This window comes from Mytilus californianus, unplaced genomic scaffold (assembly GCF_021869535.1).
Source record: "Mytilus californianus isolate M0D057914Y unplaced genomic scaffold, xbMytCali1.0.p SCAF_1, whole genome shotgun sequence".
Lineage (NCBI taxonomy): Eukaryota > Metazoa > Mollusca > Bivalvia > Mytilida > Mytilidae > Mytilus > Mytilus californianus.
The window spans coordinates 56,883,346-56,904,586 of record NW_026262581.1 but is presented as its reverse complement, the minus strand read 5'-3'; the positions used below and the strand labels follow the sequence as shown (position 1 = coordinate 56,904,586).

The following is a 21,241-nucleotide window of genomic DNA, read 5'->3' as shown; positions in this document are numbered from 1 at the left end:
ATGTTGTGTTTTGAGTACTGTTCATTGTCTGCTGGTCTTTTTCTTTTTTAGCCATGGCGTTGTCAGTTATTTTCGATTTATGAGTTTTAATGTCCTTTTGGTATCTTTCGCCTCTCTTTTACAACTAATGATCAAATGGAGTTAAATAACAGTGAAAACATTAGGACATTGGAATACGCTGGAATCATTCAAGAACCTTTCAAGTGTCATTTACAGAAAAAGACAAACAGACAAACAACAGTACACAAGACACAACATAGAAAACTAAAAACCGAGCAACAAGAACCCAACCAAAAGAGGGTGATATCAGGTGCTCCGGAAGGGTAAACAGTTCCTGCTCCACATGTGGCACCCATCGTGTTGCTCATGCTAGTACGAACCTGGTGATAAGTCTAATTCTGTAGCTCACATTCGGGGAAAGGGGGATGGGATTGTTTTACGACAATTGGAACATATCCGTTGTCATCTGTGAAACGGATATTCCATAACGGCAACCAACTCACGATTGCGTCCATAAAATGTACGGAGGGATGAATTCGACTTCACCACTTGGAACTCTTGCTTTAATAGCTTCCTTGTAAGCAGCAACCCTCTATCATGGAAATCATGATAGGAAATACAAGCCCTGGAATATCGTATCAACTGGGCGATATATACTCCGTATGCAGGCGTTATTAAGTTATTAAAGTGTGTGTTCTGAATATGAAATTTTAACGACAGGATATACGATTTTATAAAATCCCATTGATATAAGATTAATTATTAAAACAAATTATTCTGGATATTTGTTTATGAGCTTAGAAACTGAAATTTGACTTATTTCTAACATGAAGAGATGTTTCTCGTATCACATTGAATGGAAAGGCTTTAATTTGTTGACCTATCCTGTGGTATGAAATGATGACTAGCAAAGATCACGTCGAACTAGCTGTTCTCCTTGACAAAGGTTAGCTTACTTCCGGTTTTCGCGATATCCTCGCACGGTCATGAATTAGTAAATACACAAAGGCTGATGTGGGAACTTATTCATTGCACAAATGGTGTAATAATTGGCAAAACTTCGAACGATCTTAAAAATGTAATAATTACAAAACCAACAAGAATGACATAGACGCAATATTACTGTCTAAAGAATGTGATTTTTTTTTTGTTCACATGTTATTCCGATTTATACATACATTGATGGAGCAGAAATCATTCAAAATATATATTTTAATTTATTAGTTCCTATTTATCATATTCAGGTATTCATAGTGTGTCTTTCTATGTTGTGATGTTACACTATTGTTTCAGAAAAAGGGTGAAGGTTTAGTACCATTAAAACGTTTAAACCCGCTGCATTTGTTTGCACCTGTCCTAAGTCAGGAATCTGATGTTCAGTAGTTGTCGTTTGTTGATGTGGTTCATAAGTGTTTCTCGTTTCTCGTTTTTTATATAGATTAGACCGTTGGGTTTCCCGTTTGAATGGTTTTACACTAGTAATTTTTTGGGGCCCTTTATAGCTTACTGTTCGGTGTGAGCCAAGGCTCCGTGTTGAAGACCGTACTGTGACCTATAATGGTTTACTTTTATAAATTTTGACTTGGATGGAGAGTTGTCTCATTGGCACTCATACCACATCTTCTTATATCTATTTAGTACAGGATGAGGCATTTTACATCGTTTGATATCAAGTTATATTAAAGTTATATTGTGCAAATGAGACATTCAAATACTATTCCAACTGGTAAAGATATTGAACCAAGAGTTTTGAGTGATAAAGTTGAAGTAATTCCTTTGAAATATTTACGTGATACCATCATGAGTTGTTTGAATTTTCTGTGTAATAGATTACCACGGATATGTTCCAATTGTCTGTTGTATCATACTTATTCACATGTCCTCTTTTCCTCGATTGTGACATTACCGATTGAGACTTAACACAGAATACGTACTAACCATTAAAACACGAGGGCGCAGGGTTCTTACTTTTCCAAAGCATTGAGATCACACCCGGTGTTTGCTCGGGTTCGTGTCGATCAGTCTTTAGTATTTTTAAACTGGTCTTTTGTAGTTTGTTTGTCTTTTCGTTTATGCCATGATTTTGTCGGTCTTTCTCACTAGTAAATGAAGTTAAGTCTGAAACAGTAATTATATTCTGAACAGCTCTTAAAAGAATGAACAATAGACACCGTTTACTAGTGTCTTCGACTGATGAGTTGTGATTCCCCCTTTGGTATCTTCCGCCTTCTTTAAAATAGAGGCCCTCCGTTTTCAAACCAGCAGGCGTGGAAGTTTTTTTTTCAAATCGCACCAAAAAACATACTTGTGGTGCCTTTTACCATTTGTCCCCGTTACCAGATGCAAAATACGCCATCTTTATCATTTCACTAACTAAAATATCCACCAGGTTTAAATCTGTTGATGTTACTTTCACACACATAACAATGCACACCTTTGGAAATCAACCAATATCATGCTTGGTAATATAATAAATAGATGAAAAATTAAAGTTACAAGATATATCTTAGAAAACTACATTCAAATTAGGCGGCAGATACCAAAGGTATATCTAAAGCTCGAAAGTTGAAAAAACATTTTTAACACCATTTCAAAAATGAACGACGATGAAAATACAAACAAGGTCATATAACAATACAGTATATTGTACATAGAAAACTAAAAGCTAAGGAAAATGAACAGCACCAAACACTGGGGATTATCTACGGTAATACAAACGTGTAAGAAGATCCTGCTCCACTAGCCGTACCCGTCGTGTTGTTCATGGTAAGTACAAATTCGGTGACGAGTCTCAATTGGCAATGTCACAATTGTGGATACGATAATGGGAATATATCCATGGTCATCTGTGACGCAGATATTCTATAACGATCATCCAACTGATGATGGCGTCTGTAAACTTTCGAAGGATGGCGTCAACTTTAAAGCTTGAAATCTTTGGTTCAATACCTTACTTGTAAGCAATAGCCCTCTATCAAAAAAAAACAATACAAAACAAGCATTCCAACAAACTAAAGAAAAACAAGCTTGTTATTTGTTTTTGGTAACAGAGAATCAACACTCTTTTGTATAAAAATGTCAGCTTGAAAATATTCAGCGGGGTTGCTTATATAAGAACTTCGAAATAATGTATAATAACTATATTAATATAGAAGACTGATTCTCTCGCACTATATAAACTAAAAATCACAATTAATTAACTATCATCTTTGACATAAAAAATGATTTTCGAAAGATTGAAAATAAATTGAAGTTTTCTAAATCTTCTGGTTTTTTTTAACAAAGTCGACGCGATTTTCTCTGAGTGATTGTCCAAATTCCCTGCCCCTCAATCCCGGTCTAACCAGTTGGTATAAACGAAATGATTTTGTATATGTTTTTCTTACGAATTTACATGTAAATAATTAATAACAATCAGTTAAGTTTGATACGGTTGGTAATTGTTAACCTATTTTTAATATCTGATATGTAGACTCATTGAGCATATATTGTGGTTTAAATACTTTTTATTTATTTTCGTTCGTGTACACCCCTTAAAAAATTTAATATAAATTTCAGAGACCTTATTTATTAAAGTTTTGACTAATATGCACACATCAAATAGAGCTGTTGTGTTAATTTTAACTGTTATAAATTGCTACAAATAAGCTTTGAGTAAACAGAGTTATTGAACTTTTCTCTGGCAGTTCCAAATGAATTGGATATGACAGAGTGACGGCCATAAAATTATTGTATTTATCCTCCTTGATTAGCAATGGATATCTTGAAAGGAAAACGGTTTTATACTCGACACTGACAAATAAGAATATGTTTTTTCTATTATAAAGCTGCTGTGTTGGCTTTGAATATTTCTCGGAAGTTTAGGTTTATGACAGAAAGTAATTATTTATCGTACGCATACTCGTCCTGAACTGCTGACTTATTAGTGGAACTATTAACCTCTCATATCAAAAGTTCAGTCATCACAAACATAATAATCCTATCAAAACCATTCACTCTTTGTCAATAGGAATATAATTAATTAAAATAAAATGACCCTTGAATGGATCGAGGTGAGGGTAAAGGTCAATGAGACAGTAACCCAAAAATATGATTAAACAAAACTAATCTGGAGGTTACACATGCGGTCACAAACAATAGATAGATGTGAAAACAACGTTTTTGTCCTGAAAGAAAATAAAAAATACTTAGTCAAGATAAGAAGAAAAAGATCAGAGTCAGAAAATTTTAATTATTTTAATATAACAAAAATAAATATTTTTAACGATTTTTGACTACAAATACTCATTCAAAAACGATTAACAATCATTTGCATCCCGGAAAACGTTTCATATTTATGGTTTAAAGTTCATTGAACTCAAGTATATGGTAATCTAAAAAAGGATAATACAAGTTTAAGAATGAAAAGTCAAAAGAAACATTTCCAATTATACAAAGTTAAACAACTATATGTTAATTTTATTTTTTTTAATTTTTCTTGAATAATTAAATTTTAACCAGTAGTTGCCGATTCAAAAAATTATTCATTTTTATCTCAATCTTAATGACTTACTCTTTGATTGGTTTTCAATCCCCGGGGTTACCACTTGTGGGTAGCTAAAGATTCAGTTGGTGTGTGTTTGTGTCATCTAACATATCATACACGACAGAGGGACCAATGTCCCATTATCTGATACGATTGGCGGTCTTCAAAATCTGAGAAAAGAAATCAACAAAAATTTATTTTGAACATGTTAGAGGATACCAGCATGACCAAGGGGTAATTAAAATCTATAATAGAGAAAACTATAGTATTCCAAACTTTTACACATTTTAATCACTACTGATCTTAAAGACTTTTGCTACTGACTGGAATTTATATTCCGGGCACTGTAGGTGTCAGACCACCAATTTAAAACCCCTATACTGTTTAATCAACCAATGTTTTTCAATTTTCACAGCTTTCTTGATATTTAAACTTAACTTTAACTTCATAGAAACCAGGTATATCCTGAATGGTACATGTATTCTATTTGCAATTGTCAACCAATATGTAAAGTCTTGTAGTGAACCACGTTCGTTCGGAAGTCAACTACTACTAAAAATAACCTCTGGTTTTCTGGAAATCTTAAATAAGTATACAATGAAGCGTATCAATCCTCAATTTTAAATGCAAACTCAAGGACAAGTAAATTTTGGCTCAAATTGGTCTAATATATTTCTCTTCCACCAAAAGTTTCATTTCTGCAAATTTGTTTGTTAGTTTAAGTAACCAATGACATCAAAAGCAATTTTGTCAGAGTTGGGCTACGTTTACATATGTTATATATTTGAGTGGGTGAATTTGTGATCTGACACCTGAAGCTTAGACCGTTCGTAATTTTTTTTTTAATTTACACTTCTTTAATTTGATTTTTATTTCATTCCTAACATACCTTTGCTGTTTGGAATCATATTGATATATTTAATTACAATGTATTTGATACTTCAGTCTGCTTTATCATGATATTTTATTTACGTATACCTACTAGCTAATTGTACCTACTTAGTCTAATTTATGTTGTAAAACATATGGTAAATAAACAATTAAAATTCAAACACCATAGCAAAAATAAAATCGGTGAAGAGACAAGCAATCCACAAAATAATTTGAAGTTTGTAGTAAACCATGTGGCTACTCTAAAAGGAAAACAAACAAGCCATGTATGAATGCCAATTAAAATCACAAAGTGAACTTTGGTGAATAGAGAGCCTCGGTGGTCAAGTAAACTTAATTTCAGTCCAATATAAATATAAGTATGGTATGTTTTTTTTAACTTTCGTTATTTTATAAGAAAAACACTCGAGAAAAAAAAGAGTCGGACGATACCATGGGGACATTCAAACTTTCAAACTCACAATTCGAAGAAAGACTGAAAACCCCATGGCAAAAAAAAAAAAGAAAAACGACACAAAGACAGACATTTCCACAAAACAGTACATGGAAAACGAAAGACTGAGCCACACGAACCCCATAAAAAAACTTGGGTGAACTCAGGTGCCCGGTAGGGTAAGCAGTTCCTCCTTCACATGTGCCATCCGCCATAGTGCTCATGGTAAGTACACATGCGGTGATGTCACAATCTAGGAAAATAGGACAGGATTTTGGTAAGTCAATGAGCATCTATTTTTTATAAGTCAATGATCATCTATGACGCTTATATTCCATAACGGTCAACCAAATCATAATTTCGTCGGTAAAACTCGAAGGGATGACGTCACTTTTTCGGTACGACTCATTAGAAAATATAACGCAGCAATATCGATTTTGACTTAGTTGACGATTGACTGACTGATTGTTGTTTAGGTCGTGGTGAAGGACAGGAAATTTTGACTTCAATTGGAACATCTGGTATATTCGATTGCAACAGGAAACCTCCAAAACGTCCATGAGGTACTGTAATGTTTTTAACATGCATAATATTGACTGTATCTGTAAGGTTAACAAGTATTCCTGACCGAACCTGACACACACACACAAACAAAAGTAAATAAAAAATACCTTTCTACTATGAAATTGCACGAACTTTTAGTGCTCCACTGTTATCTGGATTCAACAGTACTTTTATATATTGATAAAATAAAAGTCTGCCTTGACCTTACGCTGACCTTAAACTAAAAAGAATACTCAACAACGAGTTATATTAAAGGAAAGACCCGTCTAGACTTTAACATTAAAGGTTTTGTCTTACATTATCGGATAACCAAAGAAAGAAAGCTGCTGGTAAGACACGTTGGCATCCTTAAAATAGTATAATATGATTATTAGATCAAACATAATATATATAGTCACTGTGATGATTAATCAATATTGACAATGTCCTTGAGACAGACAGGTCAAATCGGTTTCTTTACTGATGTATAGCTACTCTTTCAATAAATATATTCCTATATTCCTGTGACCTCCGATGTATAGAATTATTGCATTTGAAAGAAATGTGGATACATATTTTTTTAATGTTATATACGATAGTTTGTATCGATTACCCCTTTGATTCATTTAATGTATTCTAGGTAAAAATTATTGTATATCTTTATTTTTTCATTATCTAAAATAATTATAAAATTTTATCCTAATTATATGGAATAAAAAATAAATAAAAAACTGTAGAAGTCTCACGTTTATACCCCACTCCCTAATCATCATACCTGTTGCGAATCTTTGCATAAACAAAAAAAAATCATTCGGACCCCCACCCCGCTCCCCACAAAAAAAAATACGAGTTACACAATGGCATTATGCTAGGACATTATTGTGTGACCTTTTTATATGTGAAGAATTTGTCAGTTACAACAATAAACTACAGTTTTCTACAAGGACAAATTCGCCCTTGAACTTGTACAGGTCGACATAAAGTAAGGTTAAACCACTGGCAACAAGGTTCTGGTTGATGGAAGCCCGATATACATACACAATATTTGTCACTCTGTCATGTCAATAGTAAACACTTATTAACTGGCTATAAGGACAATAGCAAGATTGTCACCCGAGACACCAACTGTTTCACAAATAGTTGGTGTCTCGGGGTACATAAAACTTACTATTGGCCGCATAGCCAGTTAATAAGCGTTTTATTATAAGAAAGTAAGGGACTTGAAATGTTTGCTTCCAATAAATAGTTAACCAGTTAATACTCTTTTAACCGGAAAATGTTTTCGACAAAAGAATAGTTATACACTGAAAATTTAAATTAGTCACTATGACTATTCAGTTAGTCAAATATTAGCAGAAAGGTAGTCAACAGCATATATGACTACCCATCAAGTCATTGTGACTACCTGCACGGTCAATTTGACTATGTTAGTGGTCACAGCACCACGTGGTGTACAGTATCGGTTTTCACGCGCACTCTTTCGCGTTCCCTTTGTTCCCTAGATCGTGTAGATGTAAACAAACCAGGAGGCACGAAACTGTTATTTTGTCAATTAAACCAATTGTTTAAAGTAAGTATCATGTATATTTGTTTTAATCTAAACTTACAAAAATTAAATTTAAGAAAAAGAAGTGTAATGAATGTAATATCGACACATGTTGACGTAATGACAATAAGAACAGAAACAAGATCCCGGTGCTTACATTACAATGTTGTGATATAGGATGGGTGGCTGTCAAGATCCCGGTGCTTACATTACAATATAATGGTATAAGATGAGTGACTTAATCACTAGATCAAAGATTTTAAAATTTGTTTTTTTCTTTTAACTTTTAACATGACTGATATACTTATTTATTGTTATATTTTAGCTTCTAAAATGATATAATTATATTTTTCAGCAAATGAAGACATTGCTATTTGTATGAACACAGCTGAGAGATTTTTGGCCAGAGAGAATATTACACTGACACATGCAGAGTTGATACCGACAAAATATCTGAAATAAACACTTCAAATTCTGACATACTGAAAATGTATAAAATATATATTTAAGTTGGGATATCATAATGTATGTAAACATGAGTTTATAATAAATATATTTTCTTTATTTGATTTTTAGACTTCAATATATGTCACTTAGTAATGGTAACACATGGAAACTTAAGATATAGGAAGGTTTTGAACATTGAGCACTTTGTGGTCCTATACTGTTGTCATTGTTAGTATTGCTGCTGTGGTATTTTTAATGATATTATATTCCAGATGTATTTGTCAATCCTATGGAAGAGAAACAACATAAAGTAGAATAACAGAAGAAATGAAACATAAAAGTACAAAACGGATAGAAACACACACAAAGTAAAATGGTAGAAAAAAAAACACAACACAAATTAAAATAACAGTCGAACAGTCTATTGGTCGTGACTATTCACAGTAATCATGTTGACTAACCAACATGGTCACTTTCGACCATTTGAATAAGTCATATGGACTGCATTCAATTGTCAAACTGACAAATGTGCATAGTCAATTGAAAATTCCAATTCGTCAAAACGAGTATAACATATAGTCATTGTGACTTCCTAACATAGTCCTAATTACCACCCTACTCAGTCAAATGTGACTAACCATCTAGTCAAACGACTAAGAGCATAGTCACAATGATTAAAGTGCATTGTCATCTAGAGGACAGTCAAAATGACCAGTTAAATTGGTCAAATTGACTAATTTAGGTTTTCAGTGTACCCTGTAAATAGTTTTTGAAACTAATAACAGGTAAATATATTCGTAGAAAATTATATCCAGAAAATACATACGGAGGAATAATAATCTTTATTATCTGTACTTCTTTAACTCTTTTTTTCATTTTTATTATTCAAAGCAACTGACGAGCACCCATTATTATATAATACAACATAACTCATGTACGGTACAAGTTTCTCAAACATAATGTATAAGAGCAATTCAATCTTTTTACCATAACATAATTATAGCATTCGATGGCAGACAAGTTTCCAGTTATAACAGTTTAGATGGTGTCGTTTAACAGATAAAGCAAACAAGAAATATTGTTATTTGTGTTAAATAGATTCGGTCTTTTGTCATTCTATCAGAGAGAAGTTTGTCGATGATCGAAAGTAAATCCTAAAACTGATTGAAACTGTCACAGAAATAATGGAAAATAAATCGCAGAAATAGTGATTGCCTTTTGGTTTATATCCGTTCTGTGAGTATGACAGCATTTAGTTTAACTCGAAAAATAAATGAATTTATTTAATGAATATTTTTTTTTTCATTTTTTTTTTATACATGTAGTTAATTAGTTGTTTGGACTTCTATAAGGTCTACACGTTACCAATATTACTTGGATGCGGTTGTGATATGTAGAACTGAAAATCATCTGCATTAAAGATAAACACATTTCAGGATATTTAAAGTTCCTAAAGCTGTCCACGGAGTTAGTATTACTTAAATACGGTGGTAATGTTTTGTATGTGTACTCAAAATGATCTGCATTTAAAATACAAGTATACATATCTAAGAATTCTTAATACGAAAGAAACTTTAAATTCAAAATATGTACAGCCAAGTAGTCTAATGTTACGTATCTGCTAATGTGACACTGCGGGTATATTTTCTTACAAAGTAATGAAAAGTTATATTTGCCGGGAAAGCAGAGTGGGAAAACGTCTTTAGATGCTGATTCCACTGAAAATTGAGTGTCTTGTATTTAAACGAGAATTTTCATTTACGGCTAAGGTGGCAATAATGGACGACTAATGTTTACTACCAACGATATATTTTTAACCTAAAAAGACGGCTTCCCTGTCATTAAATAATTCAGTTTATGTACTTGCAGTAGTGTAGATTTAACTTAACTAGAACATTGGTAAATCTAGCGGTGCTTCAAATCAGTCTACAGTAACCATTCGACTTTGTATACATGTAAATAAAAAAGGGGATGGGTCACCTTTAGTACATTTTATTTTTATTTAGAGTCTAGTGATTCTATCTTCACTCACAATTACTCAAATAAATGCATACGTGTGTCACATTACATGTAGCTGACAGCACTGTCTAAACATACTTTACTTTATTCTGTGATAAATAAGGGACACTGATATACTAGAATACATGAGCATTGTAACATCTGTGGAGTGGAACAAGGAAAAACGATTCAATGTCAAGACTATCCAATTGCGATTGAAAATACTTTCCAGTGGAAAAATGTGCAAGTACATTTTCAAATCTCTCTAAAGGTTGAAAGTTTAATAGCAGCAAAATTGGTAAAGAGTAAATAAATAGTGTAAAACATTTCGTGCTACTGTTCAAAACGTTTTTAGCGTTGCGATTGTGAAAGGTGAAGACGTGACGGTCATGGTCCATCACCTTTCTTATTGACGGATAGCTACTAAAACACAACTAAACCCTCAAAATACTTTTTACTTATAGCCACAGTACTTATTTTCTTAGTTTTACCGCAAAACAGATATTTTTGAGTAATAAATAAAATCATTAATTGCTCATTGCTCACAGCTTTAGTGTAAAGTATCGACATAAAACCTTCCAATGTCAAATATAATAAAGTGATTCGATTGTGATCGTCCAGATGCCCCATTTAAGAAGATTTATAAATGTTTTAAATTATCTAATTGTCTTGCGTATCCCATGTATTCTAACGCCTTGAACTCTGAATGAACCAAATAAATATCCACTATGTATCATTTATATTGTCATATGGTTCATAACAGCATGAAACAGACATATTCAAAAACAATTTCTTTTCTCATTTCGTTCCAATTTGTTATAATCAAAGCTTACCAGATTCAATAAAGAACAATATACGAAGTGCTGTTACAATAAACTTACGTTTACTTATGTTTATTTAAGGTTTGGTAGTTCATAGCGTATCTTTAATAACAGACATTTTCTTTTCATGTATTTGACATATCAGACATTCGTGTCAAGTTCGTCCAGTGGAAAACCTAATTACCACAGCAGATTATCAAGAAACAAACATAATTAAACCATTAGTCGTAACGAAATTAAGCACAATGCGAGGTTTTCGACAGAAGAATGGATTTCTTTTTAAAAAAACACATAAGTAACAAACAGGCCATTTTCTTTGATCCAAATAAATGCAATAGAAATAATACTAATAAATAGTTCTAAATAAAACAGCACTGTACCTCCGTTGACCCTTATGACGTCTGGTTCCGTGCTATGGTTTTTGTATTACATGCCTTACACAGCAACACATTGGACTTCAAGGCTGGTCACTGTTCCTAGTTTTACACGCTTTACGACAACTGTATTGTAAATTTAAGAGACTTTCACAATATTTTCGCAAATTTGGGGAAAGATGTACAGCCTATTTGGCTGAATTTATGTCCCACATGTGCCATTTTCATAAAGTCTTTAGATTTTAGCTTTAACTTGCAGTAGTACAGCTCCATGTATGATCTGTGGTGTGTAATGACTTTTTTCTAATCGGATCACCAAATTATACAAAGCCCGAAGAAGAAAATTGCCTTATGTTTTGCAAATTTTGAATATGTATCTAAACCTGTATCAGAAACACATTCTTAATCAAAACAAAAATTTTATTGGAAGGTATGCTACATGCTACATATTGTCTTTGGAATACAAAATAATTCATTTAAAAGACGTCCTTCGGTGCAAAATGTAACAAAAAAATGGCATTAGCGTTAAATACAATTTTATGGAAATATATATAAAAGTTGAAAAACGTTTTCAATATATGATGTAGATATAAAAATAAGATGTGGTATAATTGTCAATGAGACAACTCTCCACCAGAGACCAAATGACATAGAAATTGACTAAAATATTCAAAATCCAGTACGATTTGACATTTTTTTAGATTTTTTTACATGTGAGTGAAACAAATACATAGGAAATTGGCAATGCTTCTTTTACTATTTGTACACATTACATAACAGCTGCTTACAACCGATATTAAATCATCACAACCTGTCAGTTTTGAGTAGTTTGTTTCCTGAGTTTCAGAAATTTCACTTGAATTGATGAAAAGATTGAACTCCTTAAATCGGTTTAGTATTTTGTTATGTATTTAGTAATACTGTTTTTGGTTTATATTGACATAAACTTTCATGGTGAAGTTTTATTGTTGTCTAAAGGTGGTATTTGACTGACATAATTCATTGTAATATTATTTATAAAGCAGATAACAAACCAATGAATGTTTTGGGCAAAATAAACTATTTAATAAAGTCAATAACAGTTCTTTGCGAAATGTGATATCCAAAGGAATATAAAGGAATTGCGTATTGACAATTCATTTGGGAACTCAACATATATCCCAAGCCACTTACCAAGGAGGACATCTTAATTGATCATATGTCTGTTCTATGTTGCTTTAGAATTTCAACCAAAGATGAAGATCTTGATCTTCCGTCACTGTATTGGATATATAAATTACATAAGTGTCCTTACAAACAACGTTATGTTGCTGGGTCTTCAAAGTGCTCCACGAAACCTCTTTCTAATTTATCAACATCAATTTTATCAGCAGTCAAAGCCGGGCTTCAAAGTTATTGTGAAACTATCTATTCTAGGGGCGACATGAGTCAGGTGTGGATACTAAAACGTTCCAACGATCTTTTAGAGTACATACAGTCTAAGTATTTTTTTTATTTGCAATAGTATTAAAATATTTGACTTTTTAACCCTTTACACTAGCATCGCCCATTCCAAACTAAAATATATATTGAAAGAATTTGTCCTGGTTTGTCTCTTTAAGAAAAGAAGGCCAACGTAGATACAATCATATTGTCTTAGTGAAGAATAAATCGCACTTTATATAAAATTACTCTGATTCAAACTAAACTTTCTCTGAAACTGGCATTATCAAGATGCTTGATTTCTTGAATGACAACATATTTGTTACGTTTTGAGTACGTTGTTTTTCAACAGAGAATCGGCATTCTTATGGTAGCCAACTCTTCTTCTTGCCGACTTTTCCATTTTATCATATGAGGCTGACTTCATACAGGAGCTTCTTATGAAAAATGAAAAGAAGCTAGCATTATCCTTTAAATTCGCTTTCCGCTATATAAATGATGTTCTCTCCCTAAATAATTCAATGTTTATTTTTATTGAACGCATCAATCCCATCAAACTTGAAATAAATAATACAACAGATACTGTAAAGCTTGACTCATATCTTGACTTTTATCTAGAAATTGGCAATGAGGGTCGGTTGAGAACAACATTTTACGAGAAAAGAAATGACTAAAGCTTTCCAGTTGTGAACTTTCCATTTCTTTGAAGCAACATTCCAGAAGTGCCTGCACATTGAATATATATATCCCAGTTCATATGATATTGCAGAGCTTGTATTTCCTATCATTATTACCTATATAGAGGATACCTGCTCACAAGAAAGGTAGTATACCAAGAGTTCCAAAAGGTGAACATTAAATCATCCCTTCGTTAAATTTTACGGACGTCATCACGAGTTGGTAGACCGTTATGAATAATCTGCTTAACAGATGACGACGGATATGTTCCAATTTTCGTAACCACAATGCCGTCCTCTTTTTCTCAAATGAGCCCAACCGAATTAGACTTATCACCGTATTTATACTTATATGAGCACCATGACGGTTGTCACATGTAGAAAGGATCTGCTTTCCCTTCCGGAGCACCTGAGATCACCCCAGATTTTTGGCGGGGTTCGTGTTGTTCAGTCTTTAGTTTTCTATGTTGTTTTTTGTACGCTGTCATTTGTCTTTTGGTCTTTAGGTTTTTACCATGGCGTTGTAAGTTTGTTTTCAACTTATGAGTTTGAATGTCCCTTTGGTAACTTTTTTTTTTTGGAACTAATGTCATTCGTGTATCTGTAATTTATATAAAAATAAAAGTATTCTGTAAATATTTCTTCTGCAGTGAAAAACTCCACAAAAATGCTTGACGCTTTGTATAGGATCGGGTCTTTCTGCATGTATTCATCATGAAGTTTGAATATAAAACCCAATCAAAAGAACCACCATCAGAAGGGTCAGTATGATTTTCATACTAGTAGATTATCGGAGCTGGCAATCTGTTACTGCGAGCATTCTTTGATACGGTTTGATTATGTTTTGGTTTCCTTGTACCTGCCGTATTAGACCGGTAAACAATTTTAAAAATAAAAGAGTCTTGTATTTTCTTGCAACTTTTAATATTCCACTAAAATTTAAAAGGGACGGTTTGACTGAATGCTCAAACAACTAATCCGACCCTGCCATATTATCATGCGTTTGTCTCTTTTTAAGGCATTCGTCACTGATTTTTTTAGTAATATCTTGCTTGTTAAACTTTTCGAATGTAGTGATGATCTTTCTTACTATATGTTACATCCAGTATGATTTGGGACAATGATTTTAAGATACATCGATAAATTAAAGCTGAAATTACTGTTATAATAATTTATAGGTTTGAAGCTCATAAAACCGGATTCGGTTCACTGCCCCATTCTAGTTTTCAAAGTGTCTGTACCAATTTAAGTCTGGAATACAACAGTCGATCCCCAATTGATCCAATAAAAAAATGTTTGAAAACATTTTCCCTGATATAATCTAGTTTTCCTGATCTTGTTTTCCGAGTTTACATGTTACACAGCAGTCAGTACCTTACAACTTTATGGAAATTGTTTCCCTATCAATATATCTACAAATTGAGAATTTAAATCGAGAAGAGTCAAAATGTTGTTTTAATTCAATTCTATTGACAAAACAAAACCCAAGGAACGCGCATTTGTATCAGTGTTATCTCAAGGTCACAGCAAGGCTCCAACCTAACAAAAACATCAAGATGACCCCATTCACCAGTTTGAACGCAATGTTTTGTTAGATTTTGATCATTCTAGAGTTATGCATGATTTGAAGAAAAAATAGCAGAAGCAGTGTAAAAGCGACAAATTACAGAATTTTCCAGCAATAATATCTATCAAATATTGCAATAATTTACCCGGTAATGTCATTCTAAAATCCAGACACTCTAAAACATATAGACAACCTTGAAGCACATCAAACTATTTGTTATAATATGCAGGAAATCACGTATCAATAGAGAAAATGAATTGAATGAATTGCTGAACAATTTAGATAAACAAACATACCAAAAGAGAAAAGTGAAGTATTACACATGAAAGGAGTTATCTTTAGATTGCAAATATCATGATTGTAAGAAAATAACAATTGACACAGAAAACTTTATTGCCTGCCTGAAATTTCGATAGCATAATAAAAATGTTGAAATTTAAATGCAGACACCTTTTGTTCGAAATACTTAAGGATTTCCCACCCAGGAATAGATTACATTAGCTGTATTTCGGAATTCTGGGTTCTCAATGCTTTTCAACTTCATAGTTGATTTGACCTTTAACTTTTAATACTGACGAGTCATTTGAACACAAAACGCGAGTCTGGTGTACAAATTATAAGACTGATATAATTGATAACTTTGTTAAACGTGCATATATTATGATATCGAAACAACAACTAATAGAAATAAGAAGATGTGGTATGAGTGCCAATGAAACAATTCTCCATCCAAGTCACAATGTGTAAAAAGTAAACAGTAATAGGTCAAAGTACGGCCATCAAGACGGAGCCTTGGCGCACACCGAACAGCAAGCTATAAAGAGCCCCAAAATGACTAGTGTAAAACAATTCAAACAAGAAAACCAACGGTCTAATCTATATAAAAAACGAGAAACACTTAAGAACCACATCAACAAACGACAATTACTGAAACAGGTTCCTGACTAAGTCTCGTTTTGGCGGAAAATTAACTTTGTATATACATTAGGTAAGTTATTAGAGTATTAATTTTATTAATCATGTTCAAGATTGTCACACTTAGTAAATATACAGTCATGAATATGAATCATACTTTGCATGTAACACAAATTTTGGCACAAAGCTGACCATACATGTATAAAACACTTGTTAAAGCCACATTGTATTTTGATTTAATATAAGTTGTATCCAAGGATGCTAGTCACAACGAGGATAGTTTATCATCATTTTACTATTGATTTAATTTCCATGCTAAAAATAAGTGCCATGAAATTGTAAATAAAAGAAGATGTGAGCATAAGCCAATGAGACAGCAATCCCAAAATACAATACTACCTCAGATTACATCAAGACGTCAACATAGGGTATTCAAAATGAGATAATTTCGTTTATCATACGACAAGTTGTGAAGTGAAAACATTTTATAGATATGAATAAAACATATTGAGTATACAACTGACTGCCAAAGATTTGTCATGTCTTAACTCTGTCAAAAGAACCGTTACGATATCAATGTAGGCAATTTTAGACGGGAATGTGACCAAAGTAGTTCCATTTCTTTTGTAGTCATTTTCCCTCTTCTTTCTCCATATACTATTGGCAACTGGGTAATTGACAAGTGAGGCAGTGAAGCAGAAAGTGCCTACCCTTTGTAGCCTGGAGCCCGTATTTGGTTTAAGTTCTTGACCCAAAAATTAATCTTTTTATGTTTTTTGTCTAATTTAAGTGTCCTTCCTGCTTGTAAATACCCATGTTACACTTTACTTTAAAAATGTGGTAACACAGTAATATTGTCTTTTCGGTTTTGATTTTTCATTTCGGTATGAACGTATTGAATTTCGTTTGATGTCTTTTGAGTGTTAATTTCAACTGAAACTGAATTTACTTAAGCTAACAGCCGCCTATACAGTGATATGTATCATGAATGATTTTACAAACTCGTATACGTAGTGTATTACTTCCACGAGCACAAATTTACATGACTTAGCGATCTTGTGATCTTTTTATGTAAATTGACCAATCGGGATTATGTTTTAGATTGTCTAGCCCAAATGCAGCTTACAAACTGATTAGCACCATTTTCACTTTACCAACGCAATTTAATCATACCGCATTGTAAAGCTATTTCGTTCTGTGTTATTGACATCAGGTTTATGTCTGGGACGCGATTTAAATCCAAACATCTTTCTAAATTTCCTTCGAAAATTTGTATTGCACAATGGATAAAGAAAGGGATTAAGTGTCGAATTAAGATATCCAATCCACGTCATTGCGGTTAGAAGTCCTGGATCAATACATCCATCACAGAATGCGACAACGAGAAATAAAATAAAGTATGGTAGAAAACAAAGCGTAAAAGCTCCCATGATTACTCCTAGTTGTCGTGCCGCTTTGATTTCTTTTGTCAATGACGAACTTCGACGAATATTTCGAAGACGGTGTCCAATGTTAAGTAATTTTGAAATGCGTCTATGTGATTCATCGTTCAGTGTTGTTAAGCGATTTTTGCCGTTCATATGGGCTTTCTGACTGACAACTGATGTATGGTCCATTATGTTCGTTGCCTGCCGAATCTGTTTCAGACCATTAGTCAGTGAATATAATGACTTCTTTTTATGTGTCAGCGGAGGCTCTAGCGATCTGATAGACTGTCGGTCTTCACTACTAGAACTCCCCGTCGGTGTTCCGGAAGGAGGAGACTGATCAATACCTATATCACAAGTGTATGATGTAGGTCCATTCTGACTTGAACCATTCATTTGTTTCTTGTAATAATATCGCTCCAATTTTTCTGTTGTGGAATCGAATACACCCTCATCGTAAATGTATTCAATACGTCTTTTTGGAATATATCGCGTATTAAACTCAGTGACATGGAATTCTCGATAAGCTTTTGGTATCACATTATTACGTCGACGAGTTTTATAAGTTGTTTGGTTACAATTATTCCCGTGAACTGAGTAAAATCCACTTGTAAAATGCAATTTTGAATCTTCTTTGAGAGCAGTTGTTATATTGTTTTCACTGCTGTCATCTAATGTTTGGGAATCTAAACTTGGTAAAAATTGAACAGTTGGATGTTTTGAAGTATGTCTCTGCCCAAGTTCTAATGCTGAACGTTTTCGAATTTCATGAAATACTTTTCCATACAGGCATATCATTATAGTTAGTGGAAGATAAAAATTAAAGAAAGCTGTTATTACTTTGAATACTGAATCCTTTGCATATTCAGTCTCACAAACATTGGAAGGTACACTTCGTATACCACCAAACACAAAGAAGTGCCATCCAACAATTGGAATTATCCATAGTGACGACAAGAACCAAACAAATGATATCATAAATAATGCTCTCTTTTTCGTTCGTTTTCTAATATACTTCAAAGGTGACTTCACAGAACAGTATCTATCAACACTCAATATAAACAAATTGAATATAGACGCCGTGCTAGCTATGTAATCCACAGATATCCATAACTGGCAAAGTCCTACACCAAAATACCATTGTTCGGTGAAGATATATATAGCACTGATTGGCATGACAAACATACCAACAATTAAATCGGCAACAGCGAGGCTTACTATGTACATGTTGCTTACCTGAAATGATAAAAGAAAATATGTCTTACGATTATCTGATATGCATATTAGAATAATTCTTTACCCAATCGCACAAATACGGACATGTTCTTTATGACTAAAATTAAATACCTGCATCAGTCTAGGAAAACACGATTAATTATTAGTTAACTTGTAATTAGCTTTGAACTAGCTTTCAGGAATGCGAGTACTCTTATTTCGTTGCTTTGTTTCTATTGTTTTTATGTAAGTTGTGTATGTGCCTGTCCCAAGTCAGGAGTTTGTATTTTAGTGGTTGTCGTTTGTTCATGTCTGTCATATTTATTTTTCGTTAACTGTTATAAATTAGGCCGTTGGGTTTCTAGTTTGAATTATTTCACATTTTTAATGTCGGGCCTTTTATAGCCGACTATACAGTATAGGTTTTCCTCATTGTTGAAGGCCGTACGGTTGCCTATAATGACATTACATCCACTTCATTTGAACTCTGGTGGATAGCTGTCTCATTGGCAATCATACCACATCTCCTTATTCTTCTTCTTCCGGTAAAACTCTAAATAAGGAACACAAATCCAAACGTTCAAACAGTTTTCAATCTGGAAAACAAAACCCGCAATCGGTTCATTGTACTACCAATAAAGTTGAATATTTAACAAGTATAATTAATTTTCAGGAAAAAATATGATAGAAGTTAAAGTGTAATTATCTATCTTCCTACAAAACAATTGTATCAAGAAAAAACATCTGTCTATTTTAATTGAAAATACAAAGGTTTCCTTTTGAAGTAATAACTTTGTGATAATCAAACAATGCGTATGTTCATGTTTGTATCTTAAAATCAGTGCATATCATCTAAGCTCAAATTGCACGTTGACTTTTTACTTTTTACTAGAAATATTCCGACAGACTTTTCAAAGTTCTGAACAAGCTTAATTATTAATCTATTAACGATTTTATTCGAACATTCACCATGGTATGAAAACTGCAGCAAATCTTTGAGAACTAAATTTTTATTACAACCAAACACATATCAAGTTTTAATTTGGGTGGCGTCACTTTCACCGTTCTCGAGTAATGTTCCTTTACAAATGGAAAAAATGCTAAATTTGTCGTTTTCGCACTCTAACTTTGTAGTTTGCCTCAACCAAATGTTACAAAACTTATACACAATGATTATTACCACCAAATACAGATCATGTTCGAATTTGAGTTATGTCCCTTTGTAAATTGAAAAATGCAGAATTTGCCATATTTTTTTAAGCAGGGGCCTCTGTGTCCCAGGGACAATTTTTCATTTTTTTAATACGATTTCAGACATTAGATGTTTGCTGCTTTATTTTAAAATATATTCCACGAAAAAAAAAAATATTTCTAGGTTTGCTTAAAATCATCTGCCAAATAGGATATCATGTGAATTTCTGAACTCTTGAGATAACGAAAAGACGAAATATACCCATTTGTAAAATTCATTATCATAAGAACAAGGTAGTGGATGAATTAAGATTAATCTTAATATATTTTTTTTATTGATGACAACTCCTTATTTCTAAATTACAAATTATTGCAACTCAATAAAGAAAAAAACTAAAAGCTATGAAAACGTGGTGCTGAGTAAACTGTACAAAATCAAATTTTGATATGAACCATCAGGAGACAACACGTGTATCTTTCACTTTTTTAAAATATTAATAACGAAAAGTCAGCTCAGCAGTGTATTTTTTTTTTTTTTTCACAACATCGAATTCTACTATTTAACTATTTCAGTAATTTTAAAAGTACAAACTGCAAATAGATGACATGAAGATATCATATATGGCTTTGTTGTATTGCAGTCTCACCTACTTGTACTCACGTTTTCTTTTGTTCAAGTAAATGATTGCTCCCTCATAAGTGTGATTTATTGATATCAAGTATGCAATGTTACGTAATTCAAACAATTTTGACATCTCGGGCTCGTAAGATATCTATTTTCGCCTTTTTAAAACGACCTTTTAGAACTACATTGTGTATGCCAGATGTTTGATTAAACCAAAAAAAACAAAAAAACGCGCCTAGGGACAAGATAATGGACGATTTGAACTTAGTCTAAATATAAATGTTATTAAATCAGATGACAACTCCTTAATTTCTAGATTACTAATTATTGTAACGCAACAAATGAAGAACTAAAAGATATAGCAACGTCACGTGGTGCTGAGTGGACTGTTAAAAAAAGTTCGAATCAAACTGATGACTAAATATAAGCCATATCCATTCATTTTGTAATTAAAATTTTTAATTTATTCTTGTGTTCAAATAAGGTAACATGTTGGCGGTTCTTTTGAGTTTAATATACATTATATATCAAAGTATTGCTACAGTTTAATTAGCCATATTTTCTGTTGACCGAATTGTCACATGCACTTATAAAATGAGAACAAAAATGTCGAAAGTCTTGATA

General features: G+C 32.7%; 1 protein-coding gene across 1 annotated transcript in view; it reads right to left on the bottom strand.

Annotated features, from left to right (window-relative positions):
- Window positions 1-17,248: 17,248 nt before the first annotated feature.
- Window positions 17,249-21,241, bottom strand: part of LOC127722026 (5-hydroxytryptamine receptor 1F-like) — a 50,419-nt gene continuing 46,426 nt past the window's right edge. The window contains exon 2 of the mRNA XM_052228880.1: window positions 17,249-18,822. Within this exon, the coding sequence (XP_052084840.1) occupies window positions 17,323-18,822 (1,500 nt within the window). The 3' untranslated portion in view covers window positions 17,249-17,322. The remainder of the gene's footprint in view (window positions 18,823-21,241) is intronic.